Source organism: Notolepis coatsorum (genome assembly GCF_963971535.1).
Source record: "Notolepis coatsorum genome assembly, chromosome: 12".
Lineage (NCBI taxonomy): Eukaryota > Metazoa > Chordata > Actinopteri > Aulopiformes > Paralepididae > Notolepis > Notolepis coatsorum.
The window spans coordinates 29,450,859-29,472,845 of record NC_140176.1 but is presented as its reverse complement, the minus strand read 5'-3'; the positions used below and the strand labels follow the sequence as shown (position 1 = coordinate 29,472,845).

Sequence of the window (21,987 nt, the reverse complement as noted above, 5' to 3'; positions counted from 1 at the left end):
AAAATATTTTTTTTATCATTCTTTCCAAAAGAAAAGAGGCCTAGAAGCGTGGCTAACGCTAATGGCACGCATACCAGAGGCTAACTGCCTACGAAAACAGGCACAGAGGCACTGAAAGAGGATTTCACCCATCTAATGAACACACTAGACTAGACAAATATCAAGATGTATCCATCAGTGGACCAATTGCATGCTTTTGCAGAAGACAAGAAGCCTTCAGTCGACTCCTTCGGACATTAAGCACCCCCCACAGCCAAAATGGAATGATAAAAAATGTAAAAAAAAATTATATATATATTTTTTTTACAAATATTATATATATATTTTTTTTTTGTCGACCAATAGTCGAATAACTGCACATTTTGGCCAATCATAGTCGACCATCCAAATCCTTAGTCGGGGACAGCCCTACTAGTTTGTAACGCCCCAATATCCATTTTTGTTCCCAATATATCTAGTATCAACACATCTGCCAAATTTGGTGCTTTTATCACAAAATTAACAATTGGTTTGATATGTTGAGCTATGCCGCTCCACTATAAGAGCATTTGAGCATTTTGAAAAGCTCTATATAAATCTGATGTATTAATAAGGTTCCAGTCAGAACCAGCCCTCCCTCAGAGTGATGGGTTATGAAGGCGGCAGGTTACGCTGCTGCCAGGATCAAACGGCTGCTTTGAAGGAGGACAGGAAATGGAGGCCGTCAGGGAGGTGCAGAATGAGAAGAATGGAGGAGGAGAGGAAGTGAAGGAGGAGAGGAGAGAAGCTTTGATGTCTGGCTGTAAAACCTGATCCCCTCCTGCCGCCAGCTAGCAACGCTCTATGTACCGTCAGAGCAGGAACACACACACACACACACACACACACACACACACACACACACACACACACACACACACACACGCACACACACACACACACACACACACACACACACACACACACATTTTAATACTTTATTTGGTTCCACAAATTATATTACATAAACAGGAAATCAAATGTATCGGGGCCAAGCAGCACTGAACACTTAAAGGTACACATAGCACCTCCTTCTCCACGTGGCTAAGCTGCCAATAATAGCTGAGACAGAGCAATATTTGGCAATTTGTTTGGCTTTTCTTTTAGACATTGCAGCAATTCTCAGACCGGTCATGGTACATTTGTGTACATGGCCAAGACTTCCTAACACAAGTACACTATATCTACACCTATACCCAAGGTCAGCCATCACACTGAGCAGTGGTTGGTATTTGATATACTTGTCCCGGAAGGCCTGGTCCATGTACAGATCAAAGGTACAGCCTACTTCTATGACCAGCACCTCCCTGTGGCTGGTGTCAACAAAAACAACGTCCGGTGTATTTGGTATGTTAGCAAAAACATTGTTGGTAAGGCCAAACCACTCTGGTTTCACTCTGGCATGTTTGTACATTGCTGCACTAGATGGTGATATGTTCCGTACACACACAGATTAATTCATGCATTCAATCAATCTTTACTCCAACTCGAAAAATCATTCGAGTTGAAGTAAACTATATACAACAATATACAATAAGTGCAATCATGAATGAATGAATGAATGAATGAATGAATGAATGAATGAATGAATGAATGAATGAATGAATGAATGAATGAATGAATGAAAACTTTATTTAACAGATTGCAGAATGGGTAAAATACAGTATGGCTCAATACACACAATTGTTAAGGGGATGCAGACCAGAGAAATACGTTTGTCTTGTTTACATCAGGGTCCCCCATAATACAAAATATGTGCAATCAATTAAAACAATTGCAGATTATCGTGGAATGGTTGGTGATCAAGGATCTAAACTGACCAAATGAGACCAAAGTATTGAGCCTTAGAGTTTGTTGCATGATCTTCCAGGTGTCAGGAGCAGAGAAGCTAAAGGACTTCCCAAGTTCAGTTCACACTCTGGGTGCTTTAAAGGAAAACTCCAACATTTTGGGAAATTAGCTTATTTGCCATCTACCCTGGAGTTAGACAAAAAGATACATACCTTTTTTCTTCTTTGTGCATACAATAGGAGTAGGAAGACGCACACCATTAGCCTAGCTTAGCGTCAGTCACTGGAAGTAGGTTCCTCCATTAGCCTAGTTCCAAACGTCTTCCATGCATCTTCTTGTCTAACTCCAGGGTTCCCAAAATGTTGGAGTGTTAAGATACATACCCTTTTCTTCTATGTGCATGCAGTAATAGTAATAAAATAAAATAATAGTGTACATTTAAAAAAATATATATATTTGAGGGAGGAAAACAATTAGCTTTTACTTACATTTAGTTTCTAACCGGATATAGCACCAAATGAGCTAAGGATACAGCTGCAGGGACAGACAGAAAAATTGGAGACATAAAGAAGAAGGTAATCTGCATAAAGAGAAGCTCTCTGTTCTACCTGATTTCTGAAAATACCTCTCATGCAGGGGTCACAACGAAGTGCGATAGAGAGGGGCTCAATGGCTAAGGCGAATAAGAGAGGGCTCAAGGGGCAACCCTGCCTGGTGGAACGGTGGAGAGGGAAATATTCAGAATGGGTATTATTCGTCCTCACTGAAGCTAGGGGAGAGGAATACAATAGCGAGGTAAAGTTCTTACCAAAGCCAAATTTATCCAAGGTGTAAAAAAGATACCTCCACTTGACACTGTCAAAGGCCTTTTCTGCATCTAAAGATATCACAGCTTCAGGCACAGAATTTATGGAAGGCTGGTAGATTGTGTTAAAAAGTCATCTTAAGTAAAAAAAATATTAGAGTATAGTCAGGTTTTAATCGTTATTTATTTTATTAGCGATATCCATTCATTTTCATCCATCCAACCTGATGTTATCGTTGGGAATGGGTCTGAGCTCGCAAAAGGGCAAATACCGCCGCCTATCGTCTCTCGGATGGTATTGCACATCATTGGATTGGATTGGCTGGGGATGTGCATAAAAAAAAACTCCGGTCCAGGTTTTCCTTTTTGGGCATGCAGTACCGTTATAACAGATGGACTGGGGACACTCAGAGCAGCGTGGATTATGTGTTTTGGATATATAATGTTGGATCAATAAACGCGATCAAAATTTGGAATGGCGATCAGGAATTGGATTAATCTTTTTGCAGAACATCAGATGTGAGGTAAGGAATCTATGTTACTAGTCTTGGGTTAATCAGATGTTCCTTTCACCTCCATCGGAGCGTGTGTGTGTGTGTGTGTGTGCGTGCCGTTGGCGCTGAGCAAGGCACGGATAAACGATTTTCAGCCCGCTTCTGTATCGTGCATAAGGACACATATACTATCGATAATCTAACGTTTATTTGAAAACTATTCATAAATCAGCCAAAAAATTACAACGTATTTTGTGTATTCCACTAAAGGGCTATTATCGCGTCTTTCTCTGGAATTACTAGAAATCACCAAAACTATACTCGTATTCAAAACGGTATAAAACGGAAATGTACAGATGAAAAAACAATCCGTTTCGTACATGTTGACTGCAAGCAAGTCATTGATAAGCGACGGGTGTATTAGACCCATAGCCATAATTTAAGATATATTTTTTGATCCACTTTTTCTCCTCCTATTTTTCTGTATTTTCTCCCATCCCAATTTAGTCGTTATGCCAATTCCCCCCTCCCCTACCTGGTCGTTGCGCACATGTGCCCCCCAATGGTCGGTCTAGGGAGCCCTGAAGTCTATCACATGCTTCCTCCGATACATAGGAGACAGCCAGCAGCCTCCTTTCACCTGGCAGAGAGGACTCTCATTGGTGAAGTGTAACACGTGGGAGGTCACACTACCTTCACCATTTCCCTCCCTCGCTGTGCAGGCGCCCTGACCGACCTGTAGGAGTCGCTGTTTACAATGACCAGGTTACCACCCACCGGCTTCCCTCCCGCTGACACTGCCAATTGTGCCAGTATGACGACCGGCCAAGCCGGAGGCACCGCTGACAGCCGGATTCGATACCAGTGTCTATGCGGTGGTAGACAGACGCTTAGTCCGCTGTGCTACCCGGCCGCCAATTTAAGATATATTTTAAGCACTCGCAAATATCCCCGTCCTCCCATTGATTAAAGCGTTGGCATACTAGGCCTAATTTCCCGGAAGGGGCGTGGCGCTCAATGTGTTAACGTGACGTCTCGTTGTCATCAGGGGAAAAAGCTTTGTTGACGACCATATGTAGTCAAATGATGACTGAACTAAACTCGTTGATTAACACTGCTTCCCACCACAGTCACGACAACTGAAATGCAACCAATTTTACACCGTTGACTAAAAACAGACATCTTCAATCAATATCTGAATAGTCTTTTACTATTATGTACCCTACTACTATGCTACTATACCTGTACTACTACATAACATGCTAATATGTCTATACTACTAGGCACTCAAGTCTGTAGCACTCAAGTTCAACACTGTTAGATGAACACTCTTACTGACACTCAGAGTTGTACCTGTTGTACAGAACTTGCAAGTCGCTTTGGATAAAAGCGTTCAGCTAAATTACTATGTAAATGTAGAGGGTGGGGGTTGGAGGGTTAGGGCTAGTAGTACATCCATGTGAGTGGAAGAAGTGACACAATATTACTGGTTATTTGACATTTTCTCATCTGCTCGCTCTCTTTCAAACATTCCCTTCCCCACCCATCCCCCTCCCCTACAGACTGCCCCAAGGGCCCTGACATCCTGGTGGTGTTGTTGTCGGTGGCGGGAGCCATCTTGTTCCTGGGCCTGGCGGCACTGCTGATCTGGAAGCTGCTGGTCACGATCCACGACCGCCGCGAGTTTGCCAAGTTTGAGGAGGAGCGAGCAAGAGCCAAGTGGGACACGGTAAGTTATCTATCTATCTATCTATCTATCTATCTATCTATCTATCTATCTATCTATCTATCTATCTATCTATCTATCTATCTATCTATCTATCTATCTATCTATCTATCTATCTATCTATCTATCTATCTATCTATCTATCTATCTATCTATCTATCTGTCTACAGGGCGGATACTTAGGTCCTGTGCCAACCAGCTAGCCCCAGCTAGCCCCAGTGTTCACACCACTATATTCAACCTATCCCTGGCCACGTCCGTGGTCCCTGCCTGCTTCAAGGTGTCCACTATAATCCCTGTACCAAAAAACACCTCCCCAGCACGCCTAAATGATTACAGACCAGTGGCACTCACCTCTGTGGTCATGAAATGCTTTGAGAGGTTGGTCAAGGATTACATCTGTGCCTTCCTCCCTAGTACCATGGACCCATTACAATTCGCATACAGGACAAACAAGTCCACTGACGACGCAGTCTCCCAGGTGCTGCACAACACCCTTTCTCACCTTGACAGTCAGAAGGGGGGCTATGTGAGATTGCTGTTCATTGACTATAGTTCAGCTTTCAACACCATAGTCCCCACCAGACTGGCTGACAAGCTGATAGATCTGGGTCTGAGCTCCACCCTGAGTGCCTATGGATCCTGGACTTTTTGACAGACAGGCCCCAGGTGGTCAGGGTGGGCGGACACACCTCCAACTCCATCACCCTGAGCGTCGGGTCCCCCCAGGGCTGTGTCCTCAGCCCCCTGCTGTATTCACTGTACACACATGACTGTGTGGCCAGGTTCAGCTCCAACTCCATAGGGAAGTTTGCGGACGACACAGTGGTGGTGGGCCTGATCTCAAACAACAATGAGAAGGCCTACCGGGAGGAGGTTGATGTCCTGGCACTCTGGTGCCGGGATAACAGCCTACTCCTGAACATTGGTAAAACCAAGGAGCTGATCATGGATTTTAGGAGAATACAGCAGGGGACACACACGGCATTGTGGATAAATGGGAATATCGTGGACAGGGTGAGCAGTTTCAGGTACCTGGGAATCCGCATTGCGGAGAACCTGACATGGTCTACACACAGATGTGCTAAAAAAGATGAAGGAGTCGCTGCCTCTATCATCTGAGACAGTGCCTCTATCACCTGAGACCATTAAGGAAGTACAGAGTATCAGGGAAGATACTCTAGTCCTTCTATTCCGGCGGCGGTGGAGAGCATCCTGACTGGGAATATGACTGGCTGGTTTGGCAATTGCACTGCCCAGGACAGGAAGGCTCTACAGAGAGTAGTGCTCTCTCTCTCTCTCTCTCTCTCTCTCTCTCTCTCTCTCTCTCTCTCTCTCTCTCTCTCTCTCTCTCTCTCTCTCTCTCTCTCTCTCTCTCTCTCTCTCTCTCTCTCTCTCTCTCTCTCTCTCTCTCTCTCTCTCTCTCTCTCTCTCTCTCTCTCTCTCTCTCTCTCTCTATGACCTCTAGCACCACCACCAGGCCAGACGTTCAGTACGTAACCCTAACCCTAACCTGAGTCATCTGGCCTCATGGTGGCACTATTCTCACAAAACTAAAAACATAAACGACTCCCGCTCGCTTGAATTAGGGACGCAGGACCGGGGCGTTCAGGGATAAACCACATGTCTAGTTATTTGTTGTGGCTTGGTGTTGATTCTAACAGAACAACAGGCACCGCCCTCCAGGGAGGCCCTGCTCCTCAAACTAGCTGACTCTAATTAGCTTTTACTGGCAGCTTATACTGCAGTATGTGGCCTCACACACACACACACACACACACACACACACACACACACACACACACACACACACACACACACACACACACGCACACACACGCACACACACGCACACACATACACACACACACACACACGCACACACACACACACACACACACACACACACACACACGCACTGTTTTAATATAGAATTCTTTACACTTGCAAAAACACACACACATGCACGCACATACACACTAGAACATTGACACTGTCTTTCTCTTTCACACACAAACACACACACTTACTTTTTGCAGTAAGACACAGTCCATTCTGAACCCTGAGTTACTGTTGAGACATCATTCTGAACCCTGAGTTACTGTTATACATCATTCTGAACCCTGAGTTACTGTTGAGACATCATTCTGAACCCTGAGTTACTGTTAATACATCATTCTGAACCCTGAGTTACTGTTATACATCATTCTGAACCCTGAGTTACTGTTATACATCATTCTGAACCCTGAGTTACTGTTATACATCATTCTGAACCCTGAGTTACTGTTGAGACATCATTCTGAACCCTGAGTTACTGTTGAGACATCATTCTGAACCCTGAGTTACTGTTGAGACATCATTCTGAACCCTGAGTTACTGTTATACATCATTCTGAACCCTGAGTTGCTATTGAGACATCATTCTGAACCCTGAGTTACTGTTAATACATCATTCTGAACCCTGAGTTACTGTTGAGACATCATTCTGAACCCTGAGTTGCTATTGAGACATCATTCTGAACCCTGAGTTACTGTTGAGACATCATTCTGAACCCTGAGTTGCTATTGAGACATCATTCTGAACCCTGAGTTACTGTTGAGACATCATTCTGTTTTACAGCAGAAACAGTCAAACACCAGTGGTGTTTTCTTTTACAGAGCCAGAAAAATCTGTTCACAGCTAATCAGGTCAGAAAGACTGCTATGGTCCTTTAAATCACAAGCTCAAAGGCATTCTTTGTTAAACTCAGATGTTAACAAGTCAGACTAAGGCCCTGTCCACACGAGTATGGATATTTAGAAAAAAGCACATTTTCCTCTACGTTTGGGCCTTTCATCCACTCGTGAATGACATTTTTGGAAAAGAAAATGGAGATTTTCAAAAACGCATTTTAACCTCTTCCGCCCGTGCAGTCCGTCGGCGGACCGCAAATGACATCATGTAATAAATCAATATCCCCAGAATGTTCTACAAAAGTATAATTTCTTTTGTCAAACGTATTCAAGTATAAACATCATAACCATGTCATAACAGCATTTATAATGTATTTTATCATCAATACGTTAGTTTAGGAATAGGTTAAAGTGTTATTAGATAGATTTTCCTTTTCGAAATGTCTATTTATTTCGTGAGAGGCGACCATTTTGGAAAACTTTGAATCATGGAAATTGTAGTTTTTTGCGGCCATTTTGTAGTGGAGATCCATAGCTCTGGATCTGCGTTGGAAATTTTCAAAACTACACTTCCTGAAAGGATCTCAGGGTTCAAGGTTCATAGTTCTGTATGCATTTTTTTAATAACTCTTATTATTCGGGATAATATACCACAAAACGTAACGTTATTGACAAATATTGAAACGCAGTTAGTTTCTCTTCCCTATTGTTAGCATGCAGCAACAATTAGATCTGAAATGAGTTTTAAAATGGTTGCACTGTGATGAAAATAAAAAAGTACAGTAGATTACAGTAGATTTCATTATCTGTTCTTATGCACGCCTGGTGATACTAAATCCAAATTGAACTCTGCCATTTGAAAGATAATATATGTATATATATAAATGTGCAAATTGGCTATAATAAGGTAATTTATAAGCCTGCTATTCTATATTCTATAATAATATTTCAAATTGCATTGGTCCGGATGGGAGAATTCAGTACTGTATCTACAGAACCTTCTGTTTAATCATCTTCCTTTTATTCATTTCCTTAGATTTTTTGTACACATGATCTCAAGAAGGTACTGAACGAATCAGTTTTTAATGTTTGGTCATTATTAGCATGGTGTTATTCACTGTCAAAGATGCAAATAAAAATCATAATTCATATTCTCCTTTGTTTCATCACAATTTAAGCAAGCCTAGTAATAGACACAATATTTCTGACACTGGGAATACATTCACTGAGGTCCATAGATGTCCCTAGATACCAAGAATATGCAAATGAACCTTGTGGAAGTGGAGCATTCCATTTACTTAGGTATGTATTTTAGGCGGATTTTCAGAAAATAGGCTCCGGGTTTAAGAGGTTAAAGTGACGTTTTTTTTTAAATATCCGTTTCAGTGGATCCGTGTAGCCACGTTAAACGCATCGTCTAACGTGCTGTAGCGGCGTAGCGTGGTAAGAGGTTAACAAACAAAACAAAATTCTAAACACAGTTTTATATTAACTTAATAAATAAACAAAAACTAAAAATCTACTAAAATGTCCAGTAGGCCTAACTAAATAACAGATATGCGCATAAAACACTGAAAACAACCAACTGTACTAACGACACTGAGTGTCGACACTAACTAAAGTACTAACTGAGTATTCTAATGATTATTATTATTATTATTATTATTATTATTATTATTATTATTATTATTATTATTATTATTATTATTATTATTATTATTTCGCAACAAGATAGCCTACATAGAACATAAATAGCCTGTCAGTAGATTTTTATCCAGGGATGGGGAATTCCTGAATCTGTCTGATGGCCGGAGTAGATACAGAAACTATATGAAATATAGAAATACGGCTTCCGGTATGAGAGCAGACGAGTAACACACGTGCGATAGAGCTCCTGGTCAAATGAGCGAAAAAACGGATAAAAAAGGACCCGAAAAGTAATTAAAAATGAAAATGCACACGAGAAGTAAGGAAGAGACAACGATTGTGAAGGAAAGAGAAATGGAGAACACACGAGAAGAAGAGAATTTGAAGAAACAGAGTCCCCGAAGCGAAGCCGAGAAAAGACAGGCGGAAGAAGGGGGAGGTCCCGCTGAGGCAGACACGGGAATGCCAGGATGGGCCGTGGTCATGCAGGCCGGGATACTGGAGAACATAACAGCGGCGATAAAACTGAACACGGACACGATAAGGAATGATATTGGGAAGCTACGGGAGGAATTGAGGAAGGAACAGGAGGACTTCAGAGGTGAAATGAATACAGAACTCAAAAGGGTGGAGGAGAAGATGGCGGAACAGGACAGAAACGTGACCGAGTTACAGACTAGGACGGCACAAGCGGAGGAATGGAACACGGAGATACACGAGGTATTAACATGTGCGATTCAGAAACAAGAACAGATGGAGACAAAGATGTCGGACATGGAGGGGAGGTCACGGAGAAATAACATCAGAATATGGGGATTGAAAGAAGGAGTCGAAGGGGAATCGGTGACCCATTATGTAGAAAAGCTTATCAAGGAGCAATTGAAGGAGACGGGACTGGAAAAAATGGAGATTCAGAGGGCCCACAGGGCGTTGGCTCCGAGACCGAAACCGGACAGACCTCCGAGATCGGTGATTATTAACTTTCTGAGATTTGAGATTAAGGAATTGATACTCAGAACCGCGTGGACCAAGAAGATTGAAATCGAAGGGAAAAGACTATCATTTGATCACGATTACTCGACAGCGGTAGCGATAACACGCAGGTCCTACGCGGGACTGAAGAAAACTCTGAAAGAAAACGGAATGAGATTCCAGTCACCCATGACCTCGCTAAGGATTCACTGGGAGGAAGGGGCGGCGACGTATGCGACGGCACGAGAAGCGGAGCGGGAGATGAGACGACGGGGGATGCAGATGACGGAGGACGGAGAAGGAAGGAGCCAGGAGGACCAGACGCGGAGCTTGCAGCAGAGATTGGAGGGGGCACGCAGATGGATCAGAGCGGGAGACCGAAACCAGGGAGAGGAGGGAGGAGAGAGGAGAAGGCCGAGGTGAAACGTGACAGAACGAGGACGGAGACGGATGAGGAGGCCAGAGACGGAGAGGAGGCGGGAGGAGGCGAACGGATGAGTACACGCACAAGAGATTGAAAAAACTATTCAAATAGAGACAAAATATAGAAACTGAAATAACATATGCATAAACACACATTCCCAGGTAGAGGCAGGATATAGAAATGAACATAACGTATACATGGACACATAATACACAAGCTGATGGAGGAAATAAATGGAAATATAACTAGGTTTGATATAGGCGAGACACAGAACATACTGAAACAAATACATAGACACACGCTGTGAGTAACACAGTTGGGAGGGATTAAGGGGATAAATGGACATCACATAGAAAATAGGGGAGGGGAAAATAAAGTAAAAGGGGGTACACAGGAGACACCGCACACGGGTATGGGAGGAAGGAGGGACAATGAAACATATGAGTCACATTGAGAGGGACCAAGAAAAGAGGGTCTTTGATCAGAAGGAAGGACAGAGCGCTTTTGACCAGGAGGTCGACAGCAAAAAAAAACAGTAAGAAAGCTGGACAAATATGACGAGCGATTGGGGGTAAGGGTTTCAAACCCCCAAGCCGTCAGGAGGGGGCCTCTCGCTAGGAGGGCAATTACCCCTCACCCACCAGCAGGGGACAGGGGGGGACACAGGGACCCCCCGAACGCCTTGGGAGCACTTTATGTAAAGTTTATGTTTTTTATTTATGTTAATCATTATATGTATTCGGTGAAGAGAGCGGAGGCTCCAACCGGAGGGGGGAATGAGTGTGACATGGGGGGGACTGACAGACGAAAGAAGAAGAAAGATGACAATGGTTAAAGGTATAAAAATGATGTCGTTAAACGTTAATGGAATGAATAATTCGATAAAGAGGGGCAAAGTGATGTTGAAATGTAAAAAAAGTGAGATGGAAGTGATTTTTCTGCAGGAGACACATTTGGTAGCACAGGATCATGAGAAACTGAAGAGATTTGGATATGAAAATGCATACTATAGTTTCTTTAAACAAAACCCGAGGAGAGGAGTAATCACATTAATCAAAAACACAGTCAAATTTGAATTGATCAAGGAAGTAAGAGACAAGGAGGGAATGTTTGTTCTGGTGAAGGGGAAAATGGAGGGCCAAATGGTTACGTTAGTGAATGTTTATGCACCCCCAGAGAGTGAGAGGGATTTATATGAGACCATTTTTGATATGATAGTGATGGAACTAGAAGGGATATTGATATGCACGGGAGATTTTAACGTAGTACTGAATCACGACCTAGACACCACGAGTACTAGAAAAGGACGGGCACCCATCAGTAGATATATGAATATTCAGATGACGGAAATGGGAATTACAGACGTTTGGAGGGGGATGCACGCCATGGACAGGGAATACACACATTACTCACACCCACACGTGACATATGCGAGAATAGACTACTTTTTGATGACGACGGGGGACAGTTACAGGGCACGGGAGAGCAGTATAGGAGTGGCGGACATATCGGATCACAGCGCCATATATCTGACAGTAGATCTAGAAGGGAGACGGAGGAACACGATTTGGAGACTAAATGTAGGAATATTAAATAACAAGGGGGTGGTGAGTCAGATCAAGGAGGAGATAGCCAGATATAAGGAAGAAAATGACAACGGGGCGGTAGACCCGAACATTCTATGGGACACACTGAAGGTGGTGATAAGGGGGAAATTGATGGAAAAAACAGCAATGCTGAAGAAGGCCAGAACGGAGACATATCACAATCTGATAGGGAAGCTGAAGAAGCTAGAGGGGAGACACCAGATATCAAAAGAACAGGAAACGCTTGGAGAAATCAAAGAAGTAAAGGCCAGGATAAATAGGGAATTATTGACGGAAATAGAAAAGAAAGCGAGGTTCATGAAACAAATGTACTATGAAGGGGGACCAAAAGAGACCAGACTGTTGGCTAGGAGAATTAGGACGCAACAGAAGTTGAACACGATACACACAATAAGGGATACAAAGACTAATGAAATATTGAGGGACCCAGCTGAAATAGAGAGGACATTTAGAGAATACTATGAGAAATTATACACACAGCCAAAAGCAGCGGGAGAAGAGGAAATAGAAACATATCTGGAGAAGCTAGAGTTACCATCGATAGGGAAAGAACAGAATGAAGAATTAAATAAAATAATTACGGAACAAGAACTGGAAGAGGCAATTAGTAGAGCTAAAAACAACAAGTCTCCGGGGAGCGACGGATTCCCATCGGAATTCTACAAGACATTTAGAACTGAATTAGCACCCATGTTAGGGGCGGCGTTCAGACACACGATGGAAGAGGGTAAAATGCCCCCCTCGTGGAAGGAAGCCATAATCACCACGATACCGAAGGAAGGGAAGGATAGGGAATTATGTAGTAGTTTCAGACCTGTGTCCATACTTAACGTGGATTACAAGATGTATACATCGATAATATCAAAGAGATTTGAGACGTTTATGCCAGACATTATAGATGAAGATCAAACTGGATTTATTAAAGGGAGACAGACACAGGACAACGTGAGAAAGACATTACACATAGTAGAGGAGATACAAAAACAAGGGGGTAGCGCGGTACTGATTAGCCTAGATGCAGAAAAAGCATTAGACAGTGTGAGCTGGACATTTTTATATAAAACATTGATGAGGTTCGGACTGAACGGGAGGGCGATGAAGATGATCAAGGCGCTATATCAAGAACCGACAGCGAGGGTTAAGGTGAATGGCAGCTTGACGGATAGAATCAGATTAGAGAGGGCTACCAGACAGGGATGTTGTCTCTCACCGACGCTCTTCGCCGTTTTCATAGAACCACTGGCACAACTGATCAGACAGACCGAGGACATCAAGGGAGTAAGGATAAAGGGAACGGAATATAAACTAGGCCTATTTGCAGACGACGTGATAGTATACATGAGGCAACCAGACAAGAGCTTCCCGGCACTGATGGATCTACTGAAGGAATATGGCCACTACTCAGGATACAAACTAAACGTGACAAAGACACAGACCTTAGCATGGAACTATACCCCAACGACGGAAATTAGAGAACAGTACGGGATAAGATGGGACATGGACAAGATTAAATACTTAGGGGTGAACATCACGAGAGGGGTGGAGAAACTGTTTGAGGCGAATTATACACAGATAAATCAGAACATCAAGAGAGACTTAGAGAGATGGACAGTAATGCCCTTGGACTTCAATTCAAGAATAGAGGTCATTAAAATGAACATACTATCAAGGTTACTGTACCTATTCCAGTCACTACCGATACAAATACCACAGAATCAATTCAGGGAGTGGGACAGACTGATATCGAGGTTCATATGGGCGGGGAGAAGACCACGGGTCAGATATAAAACACTACAACTACCAAAGGAAGAGGGAGGGATGGCAGTACCCAGCCTACAAGATTATTACTATGCAGCACAACTGAGAGCAGTGACGTGCTGGTGTAACGACAGATATGAGGCAAGATGGAAAGACATTGAAAAAGAAGGGGAGGGATACAAGGTACAAGCTCTGGTGGGAGATAGGGAACTATTTAAAGAGAAAGAGGGACTATTAGATCCAATCACCAAATGCACCTTGAACATATGGAACAGAGTAGTAAAAACACACAAATTGGAGAAGCAGTCAGGGGTCCTGAGATGGGTAGCACATGACAAGAGATTCAAACCAGGGAGGTTAGACCATGGATTCAGAAGGTGGGAGAGGGGGGGGGGGGGGCAACAGCGATATGCAAAATGATAGAGAAGGGGGAAATGCAAACACTACAAAAATTAAAGGAGAAATTTGGACTAGAAAACAAGGACCACTTCAGATATCTACAGATTAGAGATTACTATAATAGAGAAATAAGAGGGGACAAGGAAGAAGAACAGAATGGAATAATTAGGATGATAGTAAGGGCATACGAAGGAGGGAAAGGAAGGGTAATATCAGCACTGTACCGGGCTATAATGACCAGCAAGGGACACACGGCCGATTATATAAGGGAGAAATGGGAGAGAGAACTAGATATAGGAATAACAGGTAAGGCATGGGGGAACATATGCGAGGTACAACATTCAACAACAGGATCGAGAATATGGAAAGAATTTGGATGGAAAAACATAATCAGATTCTTTATAACCCCAGAGCTAAAGGGAAAATATGCACCAACACAAAGAGCATGCTGGAGGATGTGTGGGAAGGAGGGGGCAAATCACACGCACATATTCTGGGGATGTCAGAAGCTGAAGGGGTATTGGGAGGAGATAGGGGAAGCAATGATCAGAATATTAGGATACGGGCTACCACAAACAGGACTGGTGCTTTACTTAGGAGACCTGACACACGAGGGAATACAAGGGGGGGACAAATATTTAATAAAGATAATGTTGATAGCGGCCAGAAAAGCAATAACGAGACTGTGGTACAAGGAAGACCCACCGACAATAGCACAATGGGTAGGAATAGTGGAAGAAATACAGGATATGGAGAGGATAACACACATGCTGAGGTTACAGGAAGAGAAATTTGGGGAAAGATGGGGAAAGTGGGAGGATTATAAAGGGAACGAAAACGACATCACAGAGGAAGAACCAAATGCAACACAAGAGGGCAAAGGGTAAAGGAGGAAAGATGTTCAAGGAGGGTCTCTGAACCCATGTCACACACCTGTGCTTTAGTTAGTATTTTCTATTTTTTTGGGATATTACAATTGCTGAATGTTTTTATACTTTATTATCTATGTCTGTTTAACGGTGTGATATTAATATTCAGGGATGATGTGGTTTGTGTATGGGTGAATCAAAAGGCAAAGTGAAAGTTAATAAACAAGAGAAAAAAAAAAGAAAAAAAAAAGAAAGGACGAAGGATAAGGGAAGAAAGAAGCTCAAGGAGGGTCTCTGGACCCAGATCACACATACAAGCCTTAGACAGTATTTATCATCTTTGAGTAGGAATTACTTGTTTATGCCTGTTTAAGGGAGATACACAATCAGCCTTTGTATCAAGTACCTAGAAAACAACTGTAGGGGAACCAGACAACTAACCATGATACCCATGTAAATATTTATGTGCACTGTTTTTTCTTTTTCTTTTTATTGTGATGTGATTGTGCTGTCTGTCTAAAACTGTTAATAAAAATTTAAGTTTAAAAAAAAAAGAAATATAGAAATACTAGAAATAGAAATATTAGAGAAAACGAATTTCAATAGCATATGCTGTTCATCTCTTTCTGTCTTGGTGTCTCGCTCTATGTCTTTCTTGTGTTCCATTCTTTCTGTCTTGGTGTCTCGCTCTCTGTCTTTCTTGTGTTCATTTCTTTCTGTCTTGGTGTCTCGCTCTCTGTCTTTCTTGTGTTCATCTTTCTGTTCGTATCTCTCACTGTGTCTGTCTCTTTCTCTCACTGTCTCTTTCTCACTGTTGTCTGTCTGTCTGTCTCTCTCACTGTGTCTGTCTGTCTTTCTCTCTCACTGTCTCTTTCTCACTGTTGTCTGTCTGTCTCTCTCACTGTGTCTGTCTCTCTCGCTGTTGTCTGTCTGTCTCTCTTCCTCTCTCACTGTCTCTTTCTCTCTCACTGTCTCTTTCTCTCTCGCTGTCTCTTTCTTTCTCACTGTTGTCTCTCTTTCTATCTCACTGGTGACATCTGTGTCTCACAAGTTGAAATAAAGGTTTGAAATTAAATTTTATTAAATTAAGTTGTTTCTCTCATTTGATTCCCAGGGTCACAACCCTCTGTATAAAGGAGCCACGTCCACCTTCACCAACATCACTTACCGAGGCAAGGACTGAAGCCGCCCAGCCAACCTGGAGACCAAGGAAGAAAGGAAGGAGGGATTCAATCAGAACTTTCTGGTTCTTTCTGGAAAAACCGCCATATCATGTGCAGGCCTCTACTGTCAAGAGAAGATTTAACGATTACTTTGTGTTTGTAAATATGTATAAGGGATTTTGGCATAAGCAGACAACTCGTATTACATGTGGGACAGAATCTCACTGCTTTGAAAGTATCTTAAACTGATACTTGCTGCGCTGCAAAGGACTTTTGACCCAGAGGAATGATAGATGTGTCCTGTCACTTCCTCGTCAGCTTGCTATGACTTCCTGGTTGTGGGAAGTGTGGCCACGACCGTCGACGCTCGGCTGTGTGACGTCCGAAACATAAATGTTTTGTGGTTTATTTTTGCGGGAACTGTCAACTTCACTCAGAGAAAACCTGTGTCGTTACTGGAGTAGGCTTTCGTAGATAAATGGCTTCCTGTGTGCGCAGAATGTGGCTAATGATAACATGATATTCAGAGAAATTCAACGACATCATGCTTGAAACATTCCAGTTATTTTTTCTGTCATGAATCGGGAAGTAAATGTACAGCCTGCTGGTGTCGTGTTTCAGAACATTCTCCTGAAGCGTTGTGAGGAGTCCTGTCTTGGGATGTGAAGGGCTTGTGTTTCTGTAGTTAGAACATGGAGACCAGGGACATTCTGGAGGAGAAACATAAACTCCTTCATACAGCTTCTCCTTTTGCTTCTTGTTTTTCTATTTGTGATGTTGAGTTTACCTACATTTTCTCTGCTGATTCATCCGGCTGATCACAATATTTCATTTAATTTCAAACCTTTATTTAAACTCGAAAGGCAACTGAGGTTTCCCTCATTTACAGTCGCGTCGAGGCAGGCACGTGCACACATAGAGCCCAAGGGGTGCTTGAGCACCTGCCTTTCTGAGCCTCGTAAAAGAAATTGGCCTTTTTGAAAAACTTTAAAAAAATATATGCATATGCCCTTCCAACTGAAAAATGTCAGGATAGAATAAAAATATTAGGTAAAGAGAGAGAGATGCCCTATATTCCATTGCAGTTTGCACGGCCTCCTCAGCGTGCCTCTCCGCGGACCTATATATTTTATGCATAGCGTAGGTGGTGATGATGATGATGATGATGATGATAGAAACCGCTGTGGCGCATACAGTTGAATGCTGGTATTACACTCATTGAGGGACACGAAGAAGTCAAGTCCGATGGGATTTGGGAATCTCAAATACAAATCGGGATTGGAATAAAAAATGCATTTATATTAAACAATGCAGAATATACAGCACTTCTTGGGTCTGTAGGGTAAGCACTTATTCCCTCCCCCCTGAACATTTATGGAGATGTATGGGCCTTTTAAGTCAATGATAAAAGTGTCTTTCAAGGATAAGTGAGCTCCTGCACTGATTATTATAGTTCAATATTCAATATTTGATCACCAAAACCCCCCAAAAAGCATAAAAAGGGGGCCCCCCGCCCGAAAAGGGCCCTTAAAAATTGGGCTTGCGCGCTACGCGCGCTCGGTTTAAACACACACAGGTATAGTGCCCTTTTCAGCCTTTGGGCACCTGCCCCTTTAAAGTCCTGTGCACGTCCCTGCGTCGAGTGTACATACAGAGATAAACAAAAAAAAAGCATATGACATTGACTGACAAAGGTTGGAGATCAAGGTTTTAAACGCTGCAACAGAGGGCATAATCTCAAGCTTTAAGGACTGTTGGAGTTCATTCCATGAGCTAGAGGGGCATCATAGCTAAATGCAGATTTACCCTGTTCAGAGCAAACTGGACCTCTTAAGGACCAGCCAGTCAGTAGAACGGGTTCCAATTCCAAAATTCCATTCCAATAATGATGTAGTATAAGGAGGTAGCTTACCAATAATGATGTAGTATAAGGAGGTAGCTTACCAATAATGATGTAGTATAAGGAGGTAGCTTACCAATGATGTAGTATAAGGAGGTACAGTAGCTTACCTATAATGATGTAGTATAAGGAGGTAGCTTACCAATAATGGTGTAGTATAAGGAGGTAGCTTACTAATAATGATGTAGTATAAGGAGGTAGCTTACCAATAATGATGTAGTACAAGGAGGTAGCTTACCAATAAGGGCACCTCGTAAGCATCAGAGGGCCGTCACGCACTTGTGCGCATGTCGTAGCACTTTGCGCTCGCCTGCCGGCTCCAGGCTGCATTTTTCGCCAATCAACCAATACATTGTTTGAAAGTTGAATTTGCCACCTTTCGATCGTCACCACACTCAACCTATTGCGTGCTTCGAGTCTCGAGTTACAAGACGAAATATCCGGCGAGCGTCATTTGACAAGCCGTTCTGACGAGTGACCGTGTCCGGTTGTAAACGGTTCTGAACTGACCAGTCACCGCTGATGGCAAGAATTATTGACCACCATTGTAGCCAAGGAGCGTCTGCTCCAAAACCCAATCCCAGACGAGTGCTGATTGCAAGGAGAAAGGGGAAGAAGAAGAGAACAAGCTCTTTGTTTTGACTCGTGCGTCTGAATGAATGGAAGTGGATGGCCATTTTGGATAATCACTCAGAATTTTTACCGGTACACACAATTACAAGAACCTTTGTGAAACCCAAGTCTTCGGTGGGATTTTTATAAACTTTGGACCTGTACTACATAAGACTGCAGGCTATGGAACCGTTATGTTTTCCAGCTCCTATACCTCTCAGCTGAAACTTAAAAATAGGCATCTGGCAACCACTAAACAGAAATGTGAGTACACAAAACTTTTACTTCAGTGTGTTCAAACCTCTGTTACTCTATTTCATTAGCACTCAAATTCTTCTTTATTGTTTAACTCAATCTGCTCCATCCACATATATATATACATGTTTGCTCGCCATGCATTGAACGCCAATCACGTATATATACGTTATTTGGTCCGTTTTCCTTTTTTTCGATTTTAATATTCTATTCAGTGTCACGGACCTCTATTTTACCATTAAAAGGCATACTGGGGGGCGCTCCAGTAGCACACCACATAGCGCGCTGAGTCGCGTAGCGGTCCTCCGGGTTCGTTTCCCAGACCCGGTGGCCATATGCCGCATGTCTTCCCCTCTTCTCCTCCTGTTTCTCCCTCTCTCCTCTGTCGGTCCTGCGTGGCCAAGAAAATGCTGTCGGTCCTGCGCGACCACAAAAGCGAATAAAGATAATAAAAAAAAGAAAAGAAAAAGGCATACTGGGACCCGAGAGTGCAGTACCGGCCAGTTCCTGGTAGGTGGCAGTATCGCCCACCCTTTGAAACCCTGTTCCAGACTGTGTGTCACATCTAAACCCCTCCGGGTGGAGAATTTTGGTCCAGGAAAATACCTTTTATTTTCTTAGATACAAGACGCTGAAGATACAGGGACTGAATGATAAATTAAAGGAGACTTACGTCCAATAAAAAAATTCATACATGTTATTCATATGGTCTAAGACATAGGTGTCAAACGCAAGGCCCGCGGGCCAAATGTGGCCTGCCACGTCATTTGATGTGGCCCACAAGAGCTCTGGTAAATTTTTTTTTTTTTTTCTTTTTTTAAACATTAATCTTGCGTTAAAAAAATAGTGGCGTTAAAAGAATTGTGGGTTAATACGTTAATAAAGCTTTAACTTTGACAGCCTTAGTTATTACACATTCTTACACATACATGTATGTTGAACATCTGAGGTATTGATGAAGTAACAAAGGAAAAAAGCCAAAAGCACTTACTCCTCAGACATTCTTTGACAATTTTACAGCCCAAAATACAAAAAAGATCCAGGCGGAATAGGTAACAAAGGGTTGAAGAAATATTGTCTGAACTGTCAGATGCAAACTGGCTGTGTGACATAACCGAGCATCTCACTCAATTGAATAAGAAGCTGTAGGGACGCAAACAAGTCCCACCCAAAACTTGACCAATATAGTTGTGAACTGAGACAACCCTTATTTTGTGATTTTTGAGTACAGTTACAGTTGTGTGTTCATGCAGACACATAATAGCAATTTCATTACGAATTGAAAATGGGGGACCCTGATGTAAACAAGACGAAAGTCTTTCTCTGGTCTGCATCCCCTAAACAATTGTGTGTATTGAGATGTACTGTACTGTACCCATTCTGCAATCTGTTAATTAAAGTTAATTAAACTATCTTCCATCATGGATGTATGGCCTCTGCAAGGTTGTGTGCAGCCATTTGTTTTTGTAACATCTGCTACATCTGTCCCACGTGTTCTTTGCAGCTCACAGTTGTTAGTTCTGCCCCTCTTGACTGTGACAAAAAGGTTTTGAACAAACTTAATGTCATAGCTTGGATATTTGATGATATTCTATTATTCTTCTTTGTTATTTACTTGAATGGTTTGATCATTGATTGATGGAGTAATATGGGGTTCTGATCAACTAAAATTATTTGTTAAAATAACATAAGCTAACATATATTGTTATCTATGCAAATGCATATGCAATATGTGTAACTTGAATAAGTAATAAATACAGAAACAATATGTTTAACAATATGTAAATGGGTAGCTACATTTGAAGTAAGGTTACTGAAGTAAACTAACTGAAGTAGACTAACTAAAGTAAAGTAACTGCAGCTGCTTTTTTGTATACAGTTTTTCAACTGGTATTACTTTCCCTCAATATATTGAATACATCATATAATATTAATTGTTCTTCTGTATATTTATCCCAACTTTACTAATAAGAACCAGAAATTAGTTGGACAAAGTGAAATAATAAGATTTCACGGCATGCGTGCAGCCTTGTTTATTCACTGTGTCCATGGAAACGATGATGAACGCAGCCATAAAGGTCTGGTTTCCTTACGCAGAAGAATTGTTCTAATAACTGTATCGCTGCATAATTCATACATGTTCAGACAAGCTTAATATCTGGTTATTTGTGATACTATGTATTCATGCAATTCAAAGTCATTAACCGCATTCTCTTTATTGTTTAAGAAACTTCAGAATGGTACCTTTCAAAAGAGAACAGACTCATGCATGTGCTATAAGTATAAAGTATAATAAATAGCCAGTTCTGTATCGTTAGTGGCTTAGCTTGGCATCACTACTGCACTATCTCGCGTACGTGCACGCGTACTGAATAAACCACAAATGTACCTCTAATACCAGTATTAGTCTGACCACACCCCTCATCAGCTTACCTTCATAAGCAGGTGTGTGGTCACCTGCTCTCCTCCTTCTCGCTTTCACCACAAGGAAGAAGTGCCTCGGTAGATCCCCACACTTGACACCATGATGGAAGAAATTGGATTAGGAACAGCTTTGGGAAACAAGGATACGTTGACATCATATCTTTATTTTCTCTCTCACTATTTTCGAGAAAATACGGCGATATTGTCTTCGTACTGGAGTGTCTGGAAGATGATGATCATTCTAAAAACCCTCCACCGGTTTTCGTATTGGGAGCACGCCGCTGCATGCTTCTCAACTGCAGTTCCTTGCTGTGTTTGTTGGGGTGAAACCTGTCAGGCCACAGCTGAACTGTCGGACATGCCGCTGTTGTGAGAAGCGGTGCGTTCCAGGTTGGGTGAGTAGTGTTTGCTGGCGGGCTCCACTTGTCTGTTAGTGCTATGGGGGCTACTT

At 42.3% G+C, this 21,987-nt stretch overlaps 1 protein-coding gene across 1 annotated transcript in view; it reads left to right on the top strand.

Annotated features, from left to right (window-relative positions):
- LOC311238235 (integrin beta-3-like) overlaps positions 1-19,153 on the top strand; it is a 97,942-nt gene extending 78,789 nt beyond the window's left edge. Inside the window, exons 14-15 of the mRNA XM_084326258.1 lie at positions 4,671-4,837; positions 16,297-19,153. Of these exons, the coding sequence (XP_084182384.1) occupies positions 4,671-4,837; positions 16,297-16,365 (236 nt within the window). The 3' untranslated portion in view covers positions 16,366-19,153. The remainder of the gene's footprint in view (positions 1-4,670; positions 4,838-16,296) is intronic.
- The last annotated feature ends 2,834 nt before the right edge of the window (positions 19,154-21,987 follow it).